General features: G+C 41.2%; 1 protein-coding gene across 1 annotated transcript in view; it reads left to right on the top strand.

Moving 5' to 3' along the window:
- The window catches only part of slco3a1a (solute carrier organic anion transporter family member 3A1a), a 55,387-nt gene extending 35,335 nt beyond the window's left edge, over positions 1-20,052 (top strand). The window contains exons 3-10 of the mRNA XM_023971906.2: positions 12,867-12,965; positions 13,513-13,800; positions 15,028-15,192; positions 15,353-15,551; positions 15,927-16,062; positions 18,642-18,814; positions 18,955-19,019; positions 19,165-20,052. Coding sequence (XP_023827674.1) covers positions 12,867-12,965; positions 13,513-13,800; positions 15,028-15,192; positions 15,353-15,551; positions 15,927-16,062; positions 18,642-18,814; positions 18,955-19,019; positions 19,165-19,535 — 1,496 coding nt within the window. The 3' untranslated portion in view covers positions 19,536-20,052. The remainder of the gene's footprint in view (positions 1-12,866; positions 12,966-13,512; positions 13,801-15,027; positions 15,193-15,352; positions 15,552-15,926; positions 16,063-18,641; positions 18,815-18,954; positions 19,020-19,164) is intronic.
- Positions 20,053-20,257: the final 205 nt, after the last annotated feature.

Genomic DNA, 20,257 nt, shown 5'->3' with positions numbered 1-20,257 from the left:
TCTTCGTACTCTTCCCCAGATCTGTGCCTCAACACAATCTTGTCTCAGAGCTCTTTGGACAATTCCTTCAACCTCATGGCTTAGTTTTTGCTCTGACATGCGCGGTGAACTGTGGGACCTTACATACCTCACAGGTGTGAACTGTGGGACCTTACACACCTTACACACCTCACAGGTGTGTGGCTTTCCAAATCATGTCCAATCAATTGAATTTACCACAGGTGGACTCCAATCAAGTTGTAGAAACATCTCAAGGATGATCACTGGAAACAGGATGTTCCTGAGCTCAATTTCAAGTCTCATAGCAAAGGGTCTGAATACTTATGTAAATAAGGTATTTCTGTTTTTATTTGTAATAAATGTGCCCCAATAAATGTTCTAACTGTTTTTGCTTTGTCGTGATGGGGTGTAGATTGATGAGGAAAATGTTTTATCTTATCCATTTTAGAATAAGGCTGTAATGTAAAATCTTTGGGAAAAATCAAGGGGTCTGAATACTTTTACGAATGCACTGTATGTCACTAGCATACTGTACATATTATCCAGTGCACAGAACATAGTACTGGTTTACATGCTACTGGATTGTGATACAGTACACCTGTGGCATGGTGAGTGCTTGTGTGTAGTAGAGGTCTTCATGGGTCCAACAGACCCGAAATTCAGAGATCCGACCCGGGACCTCCGACTTTTGTCTCAGATCTGGGTTGGGTCTGATATAATTGCCACAGGTCTTGGGTATGTGCAATTACAATTGATTTACTTCCTGGACCCGATTGGACCCGTCCTCTGTTAATTTAATTTGTCTGAGGTGATGAGAACTGCGCGAGCTTGCTATATGTGTCAGCCAATTGCAACTCAATAAAACGTATAGTTTACAGTGCCTTGCAAAAGTATTCATCCCCCTTGGCATTCTTCCTATTTTGTTGCATTACAACCTGTACTTTAAATCGATTTTTATTTGGATTTCATGTAATGGACATACAAAACATAGTCCCAATTGGTGAAGTGAAAAGAAAAAAATTACTTGTTTCAAAAAATTATACAAAATAAAAAACGGAAAAGTGGTTTGTGCATATGTATTCACCCCCTTTGCTATGAASCCCCTAAATAAGATATGGTGCAACCAATTACCCTCAGAAGTCACATAATTAGTTATATAAAGTCCACCTGTGTGCAATATAAGTGTTACATGATCTCAGTATATCTACACCTGTTCTGAAAGGCCACAGAGTCTGCAACACCACTAAGCAAGGGGCACCACCAAGCAAGCGGCACCATGAAAACCAATGAGCTCTCCAAACAGGTCAGGGACAAAGTTGTGGAGAGGTACAGATCAGGGTTGGGTTATAAAAACAAATTGAGAAACTTTGAACATCCCACGGAGCACCATTAAATCCATTATTAAAAAATGGAAAGAATATGGCACCACAACAAACCTGCCAAGAGAGGGCCACCCACCAAAACTCACGGACCAGGCAAGGAGGGCATTAAAGAGAACAAAGATTACCATGAAGGAGCTGCAAAGCTCCACAGCAGAGATTGGAGTATCTGTCCATAGGACCACTTTAAGCCGTACACTCCACAGAGCTGGGCTTTACAGAAGAGTGGACAGAAAAAAAGTAATTGCTTAAAGAAAAAAAATAAGCAAACGGCATGTGGGAGACTCCCCAAACATATGGAAGAAGGTACTCTGATCAGATGAGACTAAAATGGAGCTTTTTGGCCATCAAGGAAAACACTATGTCTGGCGCAAACCCAACATCACCCCGAGAATACCATCCCCACAGTGAAGCATGGTGGTGGTGGCATCATGCTGTGGGGATGTTTTTCATCGGCTGGGACTGGGAAAATGGTCAGAATTGTAGGATTGATGGATAGCGTTAAATACAGAGAAATCTGTTTCAGTCTTTCAGAGATTTCAGACTGGGACGGAGGTTCACCTTTCAGCAGGACAATGACCCTAAGCATACTGCTAAAGCAACACTCGAGTGGTTTAAGAGGAAACATTTTAAATGTCTTGGAATGGCCTAGTCAAAGCCCAGACCTCAATCCAATTGAGAATCTGTGGTATGACTTAAAGATTACTGTACACCAGCAGAACCCATCCAACTTGAAGGAGCTGGAGCAGTTTTTTAAATTTAACTTTGATTTAACTAGGCAATTCAGTTAAGAACAAATTCTTATTTACAATGACAGCCTAGGAGCAGTGGGTTAACTGCCTTGTTCAGGGGCAGAACAACAGATTTTTACCATGTCAGCTCAGGGATTCAATCTAGCGACCTTTTAGTTACTGGCCCAAAGCTAACCACTAGGCTACTTGTGTGCCTTGAAGAATGGGCAAAAATCCCAGTGGCTAGATGTGCCAAGCTTATAGAGCCGTACCCCAAGAGACTTGCAGCTGTAATTGCTGCGAAAGGTGGCTCTACAAAGTATTGACTTTGGGGGGGTGAATAGTTATGCACGCTCAAGTTTTCTATTTTTTGTCTTATTTGTTGTTTGTTTCACAATAAAAAATATTTTGCATCTTCAAAGTGGTAGGCATGTTGTGTAAATCAAATTAATTAAAAAATCTATTTTAATTCCAGGTTGTAAGGCAACAAAATAGGAAAAATGCCAAGGGGGGTGAATACTTTTGCAAGCCACTGTATGTCCAGCTGAAACTGGTTCTGGCTGCTAACCTCACTTGCTCCTGCTGCTGTGGAGAGAGAGAGACAGCGAGTGAAGGAACCTTGGCCTAGGCTACTGTTGATTACGAAGATGGAGGCCTTTTTCATTGAAGTATAGGTAAAGTTAGAGGAGAAAGAGTATAGTCAAAAGAAGCTGACAAGGGGAATGTCCACGGGAACAAGTTTTAATATTGTAGTGGACAAAGCTGGACTGCATGTGTGCAACACGCTATTCAGGTTTGATGCAATTTTCTAACTTTAATTTAGTTATTTTTGTATTTTTTATTATTTGTTTTATCATTACTATTATTGTGTATCATTATTTTTAATATTATAGGGCTGTTTAAGAATTTAAAACATGTCTTTAAATATGCAAAAAGTGTTTTGTTTCATTGTGTTGAGATATTTTCGTTGGCTAATTTAAGTTTGAACTGTCTTTTACATGATTTGCTCCGTATTTAGCTTAAGACAGGTTACAAGTAGGCCTGTTGTAAAATAATAGCATTAGCCTATTGTTGCAATTTGTTGGGTAGGCCTACGGTAAGCACTTGCCTTTGTTGGTAATTGATTCAATATGAGCCTGTTCAAAACTTTTGTGATGATTTAAACCAGTTCTTAAATATGCAACACGTGTTTTGTTTAATTCTGTTGAGCCATTTTCATTGTCCAAATTAAGTTCCGTCTGTAATGTTGTGTTTGCCGCAATGTAATAGAATTATCAGTAGGCATACTATAGGGCTACTCACACTCAAACCATGAAAAGAAAATACCAAAGTGTTAGATCCAAAAGTTAATTTAATGCYGCAATATAATAACCTGTTTGAATTTTCCCTATATACAATGACTTGACTTACTTTTGATATTACCTTAATAAAGTTAAGAAACTTTTGTTAAGGTTTGGTGTGGTATGGCTATTATTAGGCTGAGCTACTGCAGGCCTATGAAGGCCGTGCACACCAGGGCTCCAACTGACTCTGACAGTTGAACTTGAGGTGAATAAGAATGTTTTAGGCACACCAGAGTTACTCCTTTAATCTTGCAATATAATTAATATGTTTATAAAAAATATTCTGATCGAAAATTAACAAATTAGCCTCGTTCTGTACACATACAGTTGAAGTCGGAAGTTAACATACACTTAGGTTGGAGTCATTAAAACTCGTTTTTCAACCACTCCACAAAYKTCTTGTTAACAAACTATAGTTTTGGCAAGTCGGTTAGGACATCTACTTTGTGCATGACACAATTATTTTTTCCTACAATTGTTTACAGACAGATTATTTAACTTATAATTCACTGTATCACAATTCCAGTGGGTCAGAAGTTTACATGCACTAAGTTGACTATGCATTTAAACAGCTTGGAAAATTCCTGAAAATTATGTCATGGCTTTAGAAGCTTCTGATAGGCTATTTGACATAATTTGAGTCAATTGGAGGTGTACCTGTGGATGTATTTCAAAGCCTACCTTTAAACTCAGTGCCTCTTCGCTTGACATCATGGGAAAATCAAAGGAAATCAGCCAAGACCTCAGAAAAACAGAAAAAGAATTGTAGACCTCCAAGAGTTTGGTTCATCCTTGGGAGCAATTTCCAAACGCCTGAAGGTACCACGTTCATCTGTACAAACAATAGTATGCAAGTATGAACACCATAGCACCACGCAGCCATCATACCGCTCAGGAAGGAGACGCCTTCTGTCTCCTAGAGATGAACGTACTTTGGTGCGAAAAGTGCAAATCAATCCCACAACAAGAGCAAAGGACCTTGTGAAGATGTTGGAGGAAACAGGTACAAAAGTATCTATATCCACAGTAAAATGAGTCCTATACCGACATAACCTGAAAGGCCGCTCAGCAAGGAAGAAGCCACTGCTCCAAAACCGCCATAAAAAAGCCAGACAACGTTTTGCAACTGCACATGGGGACAAAGATTGTACTTTTTGGAGAAATGTCCTCTGGTCTGCTGAAACAAAAATAGAACTGTTTGGTCATAATGACCATCATTATGTTTGGAGAAAAAAGGGGGATGCTTGCAAGCTGAAGAACACCATCCCAACCGTGAACCACGAGGGTGGCAGCATCATGTTGTGGGGGTGCTTTGCTGCAGGAGGGACTGGTGCACTTCACAAAATAGATGGCATCATGAGGGAGGAAAATTATGTTGATATATTGAAGCAACATCTCTAGACATCAGTCAGGAAGTTAAAGCTCGGTCACAATGGGTCTTCCAAATGGACAATGACCCCAAGCATACTTCCAAAGTTGTGGCAAAATGCTTAAGGACAACAAAGTCAAGGTATTGGAATGGCCATCACAAAGCCCTGACCTCAATCCCATAGAAAATGTGTGGGCAGAACTGAAAAAGCGTGTAGGACCATGGAGGCCTACAAACCTGACTCAGTTACACCAGCTCTGTCATGAGGAATGGGCCAAAATTCACCCAAATTATTGTGGGTAGCTTGTTTACGGCTACCCGAAACGTTTGACCAAAGTTAAACAATGTAAAGGCAATGCTACCAAATACTAATTGAGTGTATGTAAACTTCTGACCCACTGGGAATGTGATGAAAGCAATAAAAACTGAAATAAATAATTCTCTCTACTATTATTCTGACATTTCACATTCTTAAAATAAAGTGGTGATCCTAACTGACCTAAGACAGGGAATTYTTACTAGGATTAAATGTCAGGAATTGTGATAAACRGAGTTTAAATGTATTTGGCTAAGGTGTATGTAAACTTCCGACTTCAACTGTATGTCTGTGCAGCAGATAAGTATAAAGAAATGCATGTCGGTGTCGGGAACATGGAGCCGGCATATCTCTATCTTTCTCTCGGTCTCTCTAGGGCTAGGCCTAAGCTTCTCTTCCTTTATATTCATTTGTTAAATATTCATATCATACAGTGGATGCCTAGGCCTATATGCATGCAATGCCCTGATGCATTTAGCGCTCAAATCTCTGACAGCTGAACCGTGAGGTGGACAATTATTGTTTTGAAAAAAATAGGCTACAAAACAATAGGCTATACAGTTTTGAATTTGATACACTTCGGAACATAATTCATTGTTTTTTTGTAATTTGCTATAGTCCGTTTTTAAGGACACATAACTGTGGATCATTTGGCCAATATCACTTGTTTATTGATCGTGCTGGCAGCGCCCAGTCTGAGGTTTCTTTTTCTCTCTCTTTCTACTCTCGGATATGAACGGGTCTCTCGGATCCGAACCAGCACGGGACTGTTTGGTTCTGTTTTCCATGGGCCTTTTTGGAACTGGTCCTACTGTCCTTGGGTCTATTCAGAATGTGTCTCTTTAAAAATAAAAATAAATTATGCATATTGATTCGGGTGGGAAAGCCACAGGTCCTTTCCGGATCACCTGTGAAGAACTCTAGTGTGTAGGCTTATGTGTTTTATGGTTGCATAGCTTTGAAACGTTTGTCTCAAGAGGTTTCAGTTGGCTCTGGAGCACAGTTGGCGGCACCTTAATTGGTGAGGATGGGCTCATAGTAATGGCTGGAACAGAATTAATGGAATGGTATTAAACACATGGTTTCCAGGTGTTTGATACCATTCCATTCACTAAATTCCAGACGTTATTATGAGCTGTTCTCCCCTCAGCAGTCTCCTGTGCATTGGAGTGATGATGCCAGGAACAGTGCAAGGCTGCTCACTGTCTCTTTTTGTGGCCTGCATTATGGTTTAGTATAGATGTTAAGTTCCCTATATAGGAGACTTTGAGTGGTTCTGGACCGGTTCCGACGGATATTTCTGTGTACAGCGCCCTCTGTGAACGTCCCAACATCAATTGCTTTAGATTCCCTAAAAGCGCTGGTTGTCCCGACTCATATGCACTATTCTTGCAAGCGCCGCTGTGAGGTTCACAAACACAGTGAATCGTCTATTTGAATAGTGAGCGACACGTCACATTTTCTGTCCTATCCAGACAAAAGAACGATTTCCTGTGCCTGTGAATCTCGTAGCTGCAATAGCGCATATGAAACGGGAGACTCTAGCTGATGCAACAATAKCAGTTTCATCTGTAAACAACTGTAAAAAAAAAAAAAAAAAAAAAGGTTGTTTAGGAAATCTGTTCCCAATATTCCCACAAATAAAAAAAGAGACATCTGTGATCATGTCTCAATGTAATCAAGGTATAAAATGATTGTTATTTTCAAATACTTTATGGGCTTAGTTGTGGTCAATTTGCAGTGTACAAATTATTATAATTATGTTCCGGGCCCCCCGACCATCCGCTCGGACAAAAATCTAGTTGCCTACCCCTGCTCTACCGAGAGTAATTCACAGGATACATACATTCTTGAACAAAATACAACAAGAAGAAATGTGTTTGTTTTGTACTTGTTCCATAACAGAACTGCTGGAAGAAAAGGAGATTTCAGACGCAATTAAGGGAAATACTATGGACGTTTACAAACAAGCCCATTTGGCTCTGATCATGGCCTTAATTAAGATCTATTTCATTAAACAAAAATGCCCATTAGTTCCCTAGCATAGTATTATATAGCAGTTTTGTCTTAACTGCTTTCATGAAATCAATGGAATTATTTTTCTAGTTTAAGGTGTGTCTGATTTTCATTCTCAATTGCTTGTACTGTAACCTCCCCATGCAGAGTAAAATGCGTGCTATCACATTCATCTAGCAATGCTCAGATCTAGTGGAAAGACTTGAGGTTTGGAAACATTTGAGCTGCATCACCCACAAGATGGGTGGGGAATAACCAGAGGCCATGCTAAATGTAAAGGCATCCGCATGCTTCCCAGCCGAAACAGTTCAGGGAGTGAATTACAGGGAGTGAATTAAGTACAGGGAGTGAATTTAATAAATAAACGAACATGGAACAAAACAAGAAACACGAGTAGCGTACAGACATGAATGTCACGTTCTGACCTTAGTTCCTTTTTTATGTCTTTATTTTAGTTTGGTCAGGGCGTGAGTTGGGGTGGGCATTCTATGTTTTGTAGTCTAGGTTTTGTATTTCTGTGTTTGGCCTGGTATGGTTCTCAATCAGAGGCAGCTGTCGATCGTTGTCTCTGATTGAGAATAACACTTAGGTAGCCTGTTTTCCCACTATGGGTTGTGGGTAGTTGTTTTCTGTGTCTGTGTTCTTTCCATACAGAACTGTTTCAGTCTCGTTCATTCTCGTTTGTTGTTTTGTCATTCAGTGTTCATGTTCAGTTGGATTTCATTAAAATGGACACTTACCACGCTGCACATTGGTCCGATCTTTCATACTCGTCATCAGACGAGGACGAGTACCGTTACAATGAAAGAGATCAACAGAAACAATAATGCCTGAGTAAAGAACCAAAGGGAGTGACAGATATAGGGGAGGTAATCAGGAAGGTGATGGAGTTAGGTGAGTGTCATGAGGCGCAGGTGCGCGTAACGATGGTGACAGGTGTGCGTAATAATGAGTAAACTGGCGACAATGAGCGCCAGAGAGGGGGACGGGGAGTAGACGTGACATTGTGCATATATTAAGACAACATTTTGTGAATTTCTTGTTTGTTTTGGACTTCGGTGAGGGTTATTTTGGCTGTTCGGGCTCAGTAGTGATTGTTCAATAAAGTCTTTGTTGTCGTTCAATGAGAGACGACTCGTTTTCATGCAAAGAATTTCATTAAGAAATACTGCACCAAACATCTTAGTTAGATGTAAAATTGTGCAACTAAATTAATGACAGATTTCTTGAGTTATTTTACATTAATTCTGACTAATTTAACGAAGTGTATACCGGCTACGGCGTCTCAAAATAGGACAAACAGTACTATTACCATTTTTTTCTCGTTTTTCAAGCAAAGGTCTTTTAAGAGAGTAGGTGAGCACATTCGTTCGGTTCGGCTAGGTGCCAGACGAAACTGAAGCATGCTTACATCTTTACAAGCTTGTCAGTGGCCTAGTGAGGAATCTCCTAAATAAATCATGTCAAATCACACCTCTCCATATGGCCACACCACATTCATCATCCCACAGAGTTCAACCGGTAGACCTTAGAACTCTGAGCAAAAGCGAGAAAGACAAAGAGAGCGAGAGATAGAGCAATGTAATAGGTAGAAATGAGGCCTGTCCACTTGAAGTCAGGAACGGGGGAAAGGATCACTTGATCACGAGAAAGAGACTATATCACTAAGTCAATCGTACAACATGAATCGCATATAGGCCTCCTAGATTACTCTACGATCAATCACTTTGGCTCTAGTCTAGTACAGTATGTTGTCTATTTCTCCAACCAGCTGTAACAACAACTGCTGATCTGAAGCCATCTCTTACTGGGATTGGATAGCCTACAAGTCAATTCCAGTGAAACAGTAACTTAACTTACTTTCTTGTGTATACATGCTAACTGGCCTGTTGTGCATCAAATGAATACTGTGCAGGCACTGTTTCAAACGTTTCCCTAAAAGCAGCGAGTGTTTTCTCCTCATAGCAACAACACCATCATTGCTCTCACCACAGGAAACCTCATAGAGGAAACTCAGTTAGTGAAATCACCTTGCAGGGGATGACGGTTAGGGTGAGTCCACAACTACTCACAGGCTAAAAGTTTCCACCTCTCTTAAACCTGTATATAGCCATAATATTACATTTGAAATCTCTCTATTCCGTTGTAACTTTTGTGAGCGTAATGTTTACTGTTTATTTTTGATTGTTTATTTAACTTTTGTTTATTATCTATTTCACTTGCTTTGGCAATGTAAACCATATGTTTCCCATGCCAATAAAGCCCTTTGAATAAAGCCCTGAGAAAGAGAAGTAGATGGGGGCTGCCTGCTCTGCTTGTTGCAGAGGGGTGGTGCACCTTCTTGCATGGAGAGAGGAACCAGCTGTGTTTTTGCTCATTCTCAGAGTGAGATTTTTTTCTGACAGCTCAAAAAAAATAAACCCTCTCCAAGACCTGAGTATCTGGCCATCTCATGTCTTCCAGATAAGACTGCCTTGGAGTCCCAGATACAGTACTACGAAGATCTTCTGTTCACTGCTATTTCCCTCATCTGGAAYGGTTAAACCAGCAGGATGACAATAACATTTTCTCAATACAGGGTATTAAAACTGTCAGATGCACAGAACGCGTGGTCCTTGAAAGGTTGAAATATGTTAGGTTCATGACATGTACTGTGCACCAGATGTAGGATAGTTGAGTGTGATTACCAAGGAGACTGTACTGTGTTTCTGTAAGCACTCAGAGGCGGAGAGTTTGGTGGAAACTTTAAGCCTGTGAGCGGTTGTGGTCTAACCGTCATCTCCTGGAAGGTGATTTCACTAACTGAGTTTGCTCTATGAGGTTTTCTGTGGTGAGAGCAATGATGGTGTTGTTGCTATGAGGAGACAACACTCGCTGTTTTTAAGGACATGCTTGAAACAGTGCCTGCACAGTATTCATTTGATGCACAACAGGCCAGTTAGCATGTATACACAAGATGCTACAGTTTCTCCTAAAAAAGGCTGTCAGACTGCATAAACAACTTCATTGGTATATCTGCTTACTTTGCTAACTCTCCTGTTTTTATAAAAAATGTACAACTCAGGTACTCTTTTGGGCATAGTTTGTTCCATGTAGTATTTTTGAAGACGTCTACTTACTGTAGAACACCATGGTGAAGCTACCAGTGATGATTTGGTGCATAAGTTACTGTTTCACTGGAATTGACTTGTAGGCTATCCAATCCCAGTAAGAGATGGCTTCAGATCAGCAGTTGTTGTTACAGCTGGTTGGAGAAATAGACAACATACTGTACTAGACTAGAGCCAAAGTGATTGATCGTAGAGTAATCTAGGAGGCCTATATGTGATACATGTTGTACGATTGACTTAGTGATATAGTCACTCTGGAACAAGAAAATGATCCTGCTGTACAATAGTGCTTTAGGGATACGTACATACAGTAGCTCCCACTATGCACAGACGTCAGTTCAATGTCTAGTTTTAATTTACATTTGGTTGAGTCGTCAACTAGCGTGAATTCAACGTGAAATCAACAAAAAAATGTCACCATGTCATTTGATTTAGGTTAAAAGTTGGGTGAAAAAAACACGAAATTCCCATATGTTGATGACTTTTTGCAAATCCAATCAGTTTTCAATGTTGATTCAAAGTCATCACACAGACACAGCCAAGTGTGCTGTATCTGTATTTGCCTTCAACCAACAGACCACGTTGGCCTTACGGCCAACCTTCCAGACAACCAGGGTTTGCCTTAGGTCTCAGGCAGAAGCGATATATTTTTGTTCCAGCTTGACAACCGTAAAGCGAACACTCCAGACTCCCCTCTCTTTATCCAGAGAAAGTTACCTGATTTGTCCTGTGATATGACAGGAACAGTGTGCAGTACTTTATTGCTGTGCATTGCCTTGCGTAAGATTAACATAGTCATTTATTGAGAGGATAACCTTATAAGCAGCAAAGTGAAACATGTAGCCTGTGGGATATAATGAATAGGTGGGCAGTATGGTGGTGTGGTCAGGAAGCAGGGACTCATTGTCAGTGTTCACAGGGATGTACATTATATACAGCTTTGATCTGAGCCAATGTAATTAAGTGAATGATGAAACTGACTCATTCATTGGCTGCTTGACGTGTATGCGTAACATCTGTCATGCTGACTGTAGCTGTGGTTCCTATCGGCAGCAGTGCTAAGGCCGACCCGGAGCCAGCACGGGCTAATGTCAGGTGGCTGTTCAACTTAATGGGGCTCCCGCTCCCTACCTCCACCACCTCACTTTAATGGAGCACAACTGCAAAGGAAGCTGGGATAGCAAGGAGTGCTACTGCTTTTGAGTATCTCTGAATCATCCTAATTAGTCAACCAGCTAGTGCCTACTGCCACACCCGCTGCTTAAGTGTTTTCAGTACTTGCTAGAGAGCATTGTTTCGTGATAATCAAGAACATTTGTTATTTGTTTGCACATTTTCTAATTTAATTCCAGTAAACACATTGCTCGATTGAAACATTTTAGGGCTTAAACCCATAATGCATATTAAACATTTTGGGATTAAAAGACTTCTTACTATCTGTAACGTATTATTAGTAAACATTTTATTTGATCATTTGTAACAATAAAAGTTTTTAATGTGACTACTACCATGCGTTAGTGGGAAAGGTGAAACACACTCTGCAAACATACTGTATCTTGTACAGACCTGATGAAAATGAAAGAACCACACTTCTATCTTCTGACATTTACAGTATCTATGGTTTTTTGGCTGTGAATCGACTTGTGTTAGTTGAAGTGCTGCCTGTCTACCCACCTCCCACTGTCTGTCTGTCCATCAGGCATTTCAAACAGCGTCTGCCAAAGCTCAGTATTATGCTAAGCAGGATTTTATTTCAGGAATGACATGACCATGGGCTTTGAGCCTCCCCGCACAAGACCCGACTGGCCTCTGCCTGAGCCTAAGCCAGAGCAGGACTGAGGGGGATCAGCAGGAGGCTCTGGAGAGTGTCAGTTGGTCCAGGAGCATCCTTCTGCTCGTACCCAAGTTATCCATATTATCCAATGCCCTGTATAGCACTGGCTCACTAACACATTCAAATGTGTTTTTATGTTCCACTTTGAATGAATCAATTTACACTAAATGAGGTGTGTTGAAAGGTGAAAGAGGATATTTGGAGGCCAAATAGAGCCTCCCAGGTCCTCATGAGCTCTGGCCCTTTGTCTTCCCCTGTCTGTCTGACTCCCTGTGCCAGGCTCTCACCCTCTGACAATCAGCACTTTAATGAGGATTTGTGGTCACACAGTGTTGCTCCAGCTGGCCACACTGTTAGACTCAGGCTTTTTTGGAATAGGTTTATTTTAGTAGGTCAACTGAATCTTTTTCATGATGTATGTAGCTAGCGCAAGTATATATTTCTCTCCTTATTGTATGGCATCATCAGTGGRTTGATGATTGTCAAGATCTGGCAGTTAGGATCAGAGGTGATACACATATTCAAGTGTAGTTCAATTCAGCTTCCTTAAAGCTGATACATTTGTTTTGCATAATTATTTACATAGCATGCATAAAAAAATCCGCTCTGAGCTTGCCTCATGCTGCCCTCTGGAAAAGGCTGTGGATTAGTGAACAAGGTGCGACACCTTGTGGTTAAATTAAGAATTGTTATATTTCACCCAGGAACTGGTGATAACTTGTTCATACCTGTGTTGTCTACTGAACTAATCTCTCCATGTCATCCCAGGGATCGTCTTTTCTACTCTGGTGTTTGGACCTGCCTGTGGTTTCCTCCTGGGGTCCCTCTGCACCAAGTTCTATGTGGACTTTGTCTTCATCGACACTAGTAAGTCACTGGGAAATACAACCTACCTCACCTCACACCAATACTGTGGAAAAAACACAAACAGAGCACAGACTATACAAAACTGCATTCATTAAGAAGTTAAATGAACTATCAATGCATGGAACTTCCTTCCATCTCATATTGCTCAAATTAACATCAAACCTGGTTTCAAAAAACAGATAAAGCAACACCTCACGGTACAACGCCTCTCCCCTATTTGACCAAGATAGTTTGTGTGTATGCATTGATATGTAGGTTACGTGTGCCTTTAAAAAATGTTTTAATGTAGTTCTGTCCTTGAGCTGTTCTTGTCTATTGACGTTCTGTATTATGTTTCATGTTTTGTGTGGACCCCAGGAAGAGTAGCTGCTGCTTTTGCAACAGCTAATGGGGATCCTAATAAAATACCAAATAATTAGAGCTAAGTAGTGTGCTATTCAAGGTTAACCAAAATAACATTAATCTGTAAATTGATTATGGGGAAATCACTGAAATGTGTGTTTGATGTTAACAATGCTTRTATGTGTTTTTTTCTGTCCCTCCACAGGTAAGCTGGACATTACCTCTGATGACCCTCGGTGGATCGGAGCCTGGTGGGGGGGCTTCCTCCTGTGTGGTGCCTTACTCTTCTTCTCATCCCTCTTCATGTTTGGCTTTCCCCAAACCCTGTCAGACCGAGAGAAGGACAGGGACGGTGGAGGGGAGAGTGAGCAGGCCATGCTCCCCTCTTCCTCTCTGCCCCTGGACTATAATGAGATGCCCAAGTCCAGCAACGGGGTGGGACGCAACAACCATGAGCCCATCAATGGTCCCACCTGCTTTCAGCAGCTCAGAGGTGAGAATTGTTTTCTGTCCCTTTATAGTACATGTAGTATTTGTGCAGTTAAATTAACACTTGTTATGCTATTGTATATACCGTATCACATCACTTATTCTCCATCTCTATCCCACCATGATTTGTTTGGCTATTATGTGCCCACACATAGTTCTATACAATACTCATGTCAATGGTGGAGCATTCAGTATAAGACCAAATAAACATAATGTAGTCCCCACAAACGATGTATTAATTTAACACCCGTGCAAGAGAGTAGACACTAAATGGGAACGTTTACCCCATCAATGTTGGGGTACAAATTTGAGTATATGCTTGTATGGATGTCACCAATCAACTGCATTACACGTAAAACAGCTTCAACTAGCACCTCCGATTCTATATGGCTAGCCTGTCTACCAGCTTAAAGGAACGGGAGTTAGCATTTAGCAGTCTTTTTTATCATCCTGAAAAGGACAACTTGTAAATATTATGCAGCAAAAAAAGCAATACATATTAAAATCGGATTTTAATAACCACAGTGTGGGCTTGTTAGAACACATAAATCATTACGGATTTTACTAATGTCGATTTTTTGAATGCCTGCCAATGATGGTGTACTTGCGCTATCCCCCATGGTCTGCGTTTCATTGGCCTCTTTACCGCATGTATGTTTTTTCTCAAAACCGCAATAAAGATTTTTTTTAACCTAGTTTCAGATGCTGTTTTGTAAAGTGTAGACCAGGGCTCTCCAACCCTGTTCCTGGGGAGCTACCGTCTTGTCGGTTTTCACTCCAACCCTAATCTAGCCCACATGATTCTAATAATTAGCTAGTTGACAAGCTGAATCAGGTTAGTTACAACTGGGGCTGGAGCGAAAATCCACAAGAGGGTAGCTCTCTGGGAACAGGGTTGGAGAGCCCTGGTATAGTCTATTCTCTGATATGCCAGGGGTAGTGTATGATTTATGCTGTCTGTTATGAGAAAATGAAGGGAATTAAATCCTCTGCTTCCACAGATACTATTTAGCGTGTTACTAAATATGAAGAAAGAGACATGTACATTCCACATGAGATTACAAAATGTTTTCAGATGTTGATATTACCCTTACACCAGTTAAATTATAACTGGCAGAATATTTTTTTCTAAAATATATCAGAAATAGTAAGCGATAGTTAGACTTGTTAGCAGTTGTCTGTGTCCATGTGGCACTTTGAAATTAAGGATCTCTTCATCTTCTCTTCTCAGTGATCCCTAAGGTTACCAAGCACCTTCTCTCAAACCCGGTGTTCACTTGCATCACGCTGGCGGCCTGTATGGAGATCGGTGTGGTGGCTGGCTTCGCTGCCTTCCTGGGGAAGTACTTGGAGCAGCAGTTTAACCTCACCACCTCCTCAGCTAATCAACTACTAGGTTAGGGCCAGTGGCAAGCACATGCATGACACACACACATACACACAGCCCCAGACCCCCTGGTGCAACACAGTACACAGGGAGCAGTACAGTGAGAAGCATCAGTACAGTATATGAGAAGGTGATAAGGTTAACATATGGCGGTATTAACTCTCTTCAGGAATGACGGCCATCCCCTGTGCTTGTCTGGGGATATTCCTGGGGGGGCTTCTGGTCAAAAAGCTGAACCTCTCAGCGCTGGGGGCCATTCGCATGGCCATGCTGGTCAACCTGATCTCCACCGCCTGCTACGTCTCCTTCCTCTTCCTTGGCTGTGACACAGGGCCTGTCGCTGGGGTGACCGTCGCCTATGGCAACGAGTAAGAACAGCCTGTACCTACACCACTGGTTTAGCATATGTAATAGCAGAACTTCTGTTGGGGGAAGGGGGTTTGATGAAAGTGGGAACAAGGTCAGCCACACACTGACTACAGAAACATTAGTCAATATACAAGTTACTTAAAATCTGTTTGGAAAAAGCGCTTTCACTGATTTCTGAGATAATAGCTGAGATAGTAGCTTATACTGTCTAGTTCCACAGAAATGTGATTTCCACCATTTAAAACATGCTCAATTAGATACATCGTAGCTACAGAAACTTTCAGAAACATTTATGTGCTTTTTATTCCTTTCTGATATGTACACAGCATAGTCTAAACAGCTTTCTCTATCTCTTTCGCTCTCGCGCTCTCCAGGACACTGCGGGTGGGCGAGAAGCCAGAGGTCCCCTGCATGAGTAACTGTAACTGCTACACCTCATCAGTCAGCCCAGTTTGCGGCTCCAACGGAGTCACCTACCTGTCCTCCTGCTTCGCAGGCTGCACTACAACAGTAAGTACAGGCATCTACCCTGGAAGGCTACCCTCATCTCCATTTTTTATGTTTTTTTGAGTTTAGTCAGGGTTTTAAATTACTTTTGAGCGTTTGAATAATAGAATACACAAGGTGCGATTTAGAAATGTGGTTGTGCATCAGTAGTTTTTCTCTTGTTATGTCAGTCACTGACAGTCACTCAATTAGCCATGTCAGCTAACAATTTTTAGATCGGTAAGTTAGTCTTGCCAGCTATCTAAACCTGTAGTCATTATGGCCGAATACCGACCGGGCCCTATTGATTTTGTTAGTCACTCTCACTCAGATATCATATTAACATGGCATAAGTCATGGCAAAATGTGTAGAATTGCAGGAAATTAGCTTTAAAACTTAAAACGTCTCCACTTCATGGTAAAATGGATACAATTGTAGGAAATTAGCTACAAAGCTGAAGGAAAATGATCTCTGCCCCATGGCAAAATCAGTAGAATTGCATGAGATTTTTGTGTAAAATTTTCCAATTTCTCTCCACTCCATGCCAAAATGCATACAACTGCAACATTTTTCTATGCCTCATGGCAAAATTGCAGGAAATGTACTTACAAACACAAAATAATTGGCCATTCAAATCTTGCTTAGGGCACCCAAAAGGCTATGGCCAACCCTGGCTACTGGTATAATGCATTTAGGTAAGAGAGTTTATCTGCACAAATACAGTACCAGTCAAAAGTTTAGACACACCTACTCATTCAATGTTTTTTCTTTATTTTACTATTTTCTACATTGTAGAATAATAGTGAAGACATCAAAACTATGAAATAACACATATGAAATCATATGACTGGATCCAAAAAAGTGTTCAACAAATCAAAATATATTTTATATGTGAGATTCTTCAAAGTAGCCACGCTTTGCCTTGATGACAGTTTTGCACACTCTTGGCATTCTCTCAACCAGCTTCTCCTGGAATGCTTTTCCAACAGTCTTTAGGAGTTCCCACATATGCTGAGCACTTGTTGGCTGCTTTTCCTTCACTCTGCAGTCCAACTCATCCCAAACCATCTCAATTGGGTTGAGGTCGGGTGATTGTGGATGCCAGGTCTTCTGATGGAGCACTCCATCACTCTCCTTCTTGGTCAAATAGCCCTTACACAGCCTGGAGGTGTGTTGGTCATTGTCCTGTTGAAAAACAAATGATAGTCCCACTAAGCGCAAACCAGATGGAATGGCATATTACTGCAGAATGCTGTTGTAGCCATGCTGGTTAAGTGTGCCTTGAAATGTAAATAAATCACAGACAGTGTCACCAGCAAAGCACCCCACACCATCACACATCCTCCTCCATGCTTCTCGGTGGGAACCACACATGCAGAGATAATCCGTTCACCTACTCTGCATCACACAAAGACACAGTGGTTCTAAAAGTTGGACTCATCAGACCAAAGGATAGATTTCCACCAGTCTAATGTCCATTGCTCGTGTTTCTTGGCCCAAGCACGTCTCTTATTATTCTTACTATTGGTGTCCTTTAGTAGTGGTTTCTTTGCAGCAATTTGACCATGAAGGCCTTATTCACACAGTCTCCTCTGAACAGTTAATGTTGAGATGTGTCTGTTACTTGAACTCTGTGAAGCATTTATTTGGGCTGCAATCTGAGGTGCAGTTAACTCTAATGAACTTGTCCTCTGCAGCAGAGGTAACTCTTGGTCTTCCTTTCCTGTGGCGGTCCTCATGAGAACCAGTTTCATCATAGCGCTTGATCTTTTTTGCGACTGCACTTGAAGAAACTTTCAAAGTTCTTGACATTTTCAGAATTGACTGACCTTCATGTCTCAAAGTAATGATGGACTGTCATTTCTCTTTGCTTATTTGAGCTGTTATTTCCATGATATGGACTTGGTCTTTTACCAAATAGGGCTATCTTCTGTACACCACCCTTACCTTGTCACAACACAACTGATTGGCTCAAACGCATTAAGAAGAAAAGAAATTCCACAAATAAACTTCATCAAGGCACACTTGTTAATTGAAATGCATTCCAGGTGACTACYTCATGAAGCTGGTTGGGAGAATGACAAGAGTGTGCAAAGCTGTCATCAAGGGAAAGGGTGGCTACTTTGAAGAATCTCAAATATATAATATATTTTGATTTGTTTAACACTTTGTTGGTTATTTCATTGTTTTGATCTCTTCACTATTATTCCACAATGTAGAATGTTTAAAAAAAAATGTTTTTAACCTTGAATGAGTAGGTGTGTCCAAACTTTTGACTGGTACTGTAGATTGGTTGCACAATCAGTTGACTGCATGTGTGGGGAAGGATGTGGGTACACAGACCCGCGAGCCACTGCGGTCCCTTATCAGTTCAGATCTTTTGTGGTCCCCACCCCTATCAAAGTGGCCCATCCCTGGGCTATATGGTCTTCATTGTTACACCTTGCTCTGTAGTCAGATGCTTATCCCTTTGCAGTGAACCAAAGCCCCCAAAAAACCTACCTATAGAGACTGTAGATTTGTCTCTGTGTTAATCTGGCTTATTGTCACATAATGTAAGACAGTAATACTAACGCAGATGCATCTATTCTCCTGTCTTCAGAATTTGACAGGGTGTACATGTATATCCAGTGACAGCGAGATGGCCACAGCTGTTCCAGGGAAGTGTCCCAGTCCAGGCTGCCAGGAGGCCTTCCTCACCTTCCTCTGTGTCATCTGTGCCTGCTGCATGATCGGCTCCATGGCTCAAACACCATCCGTCATCATCCTCATCAGGTAACCCCACTGGCACTCACCTTCCACCATGCTATAACTTTCGCAGAAGAACCCAGTCAACATGTAGAGAGGGTTTGCATTACTCAGAGACAGCTCTCTCTTTTCTGTGTGTAACAAATACTGTTGTCTCCTCTTCCTAGGACTGTGAGCCCTGAGCTGAAATCATATGCTCTTGGAGTTTTGTTTCTCTTGCTGCGACTACTTGGTAAGTTACAGTACTGTTAGACTTGCATCTGAACCAGTCAGGTTGCACTATTACATTACTTTGTTTATAAATCAAACATACTGAGGTTTCAGATGCTGTAGTATTGATTTCTCCAGCTGTAATCCTCTCCACACCTGTTCTGTAGGATTCATCCCCCCTCCTCTGATCTTTGGTGCTGGGATTGACTCAACTTGCCTTTTCTGGAGTACAGAGTGTGGGGATAAGGGAGCCTGCCTGCTGTACGACAATATCGCCTACAGACATCTGTATGTGAGCCTGGCCATTGGTCTTAAGGTCACCGCCTTCATTCTGTACACCACTACCTGGTACTGTTTACGCAAGAACTATAAGAAATACATCAAAAATCACGAGGGCTATACAACACCAACCGAACTGTTCCCCTCCAGTCTCACAATGGACAACATGAAGGATGGGAGTCAGAACCCAAACAGGACAAAGTTTATATACAACCTAGAGGACCATGAGTGGTGCGAAAATATGGAGTCGGTTTTATAGTTTCTGAACCATCAAGAGGACTATCTGCTACCTTCATAATTCTCTTGAAGGATTATCGTCTTTCTGTCTTTCTTTATTTATTAAATGATAGAACGTTTTTTATCTGAAGTCCTATTCAGGCCCTGGAAGACTGTTGCTGCTCTCTTCTCCAAATTGGTAACTTTTGATAGAGGCCATTTTGTTTGTAGAGGTGTTATCAGCGAGGATGTCGTCCAGTGCCAGTGAACTCTGTTGTGATTGTTAGTAGAAGACAACTACTGTCTGGTTCTGTCCTGCTCATAGGTGATTAGATGGTCAATATTATACTACTGTGGGCGCCATACTCGCTGAGTATAACATGGATCCAGTCAGTGAAAATGACAGGTCCTGTTCGGTCAGTATTACTATGTGTTACATCTCGTTCCGCCAGGGAACTAATATATAAGTGTAAATGATTCGGTGTTGTGTAATTTACGTTTTATTTTGATGAAACGAACAGAGCACTTTCTCATATACTCTATATAGTAGAGGAAGTAGAACGCTTATATAGGATGATAGTCTGAAGTTACTATATGCTTTCAGTGTCAGAATGCAGTTCAGTGGAGGTAGCTGAAATGGTGTTAATGTCAGCATACATTGTACAAAAACAGTACTCTTGCTGGAACAGAAACACTGTTTTTGACTATGAACATAGAATACAGTTTGTCTTTCTATGGGTTATCTTATATTATTCATATCCATTT

Source organism: Salvelinus sp. IW2-2015, linkage group LG26, assembly GCF_002910315.2.
Source record: "Salvelinus sp. IW2-2015 linkage group LG26, ASM291031v2, whole genome shotgun sequence".
Lineage (NCBI taxonomy): Eukaryota > Metazoa > Chordata > Actinopteri > Salmoniformes > Salmonidae > Salvelinus > Salvelinus sp. IW2-2015.
The sequence above is the reverse complement of the archived record's forward strand: the minus strand, read 5'-3'. Positions and strand labels throughout refer to the sequence as shown.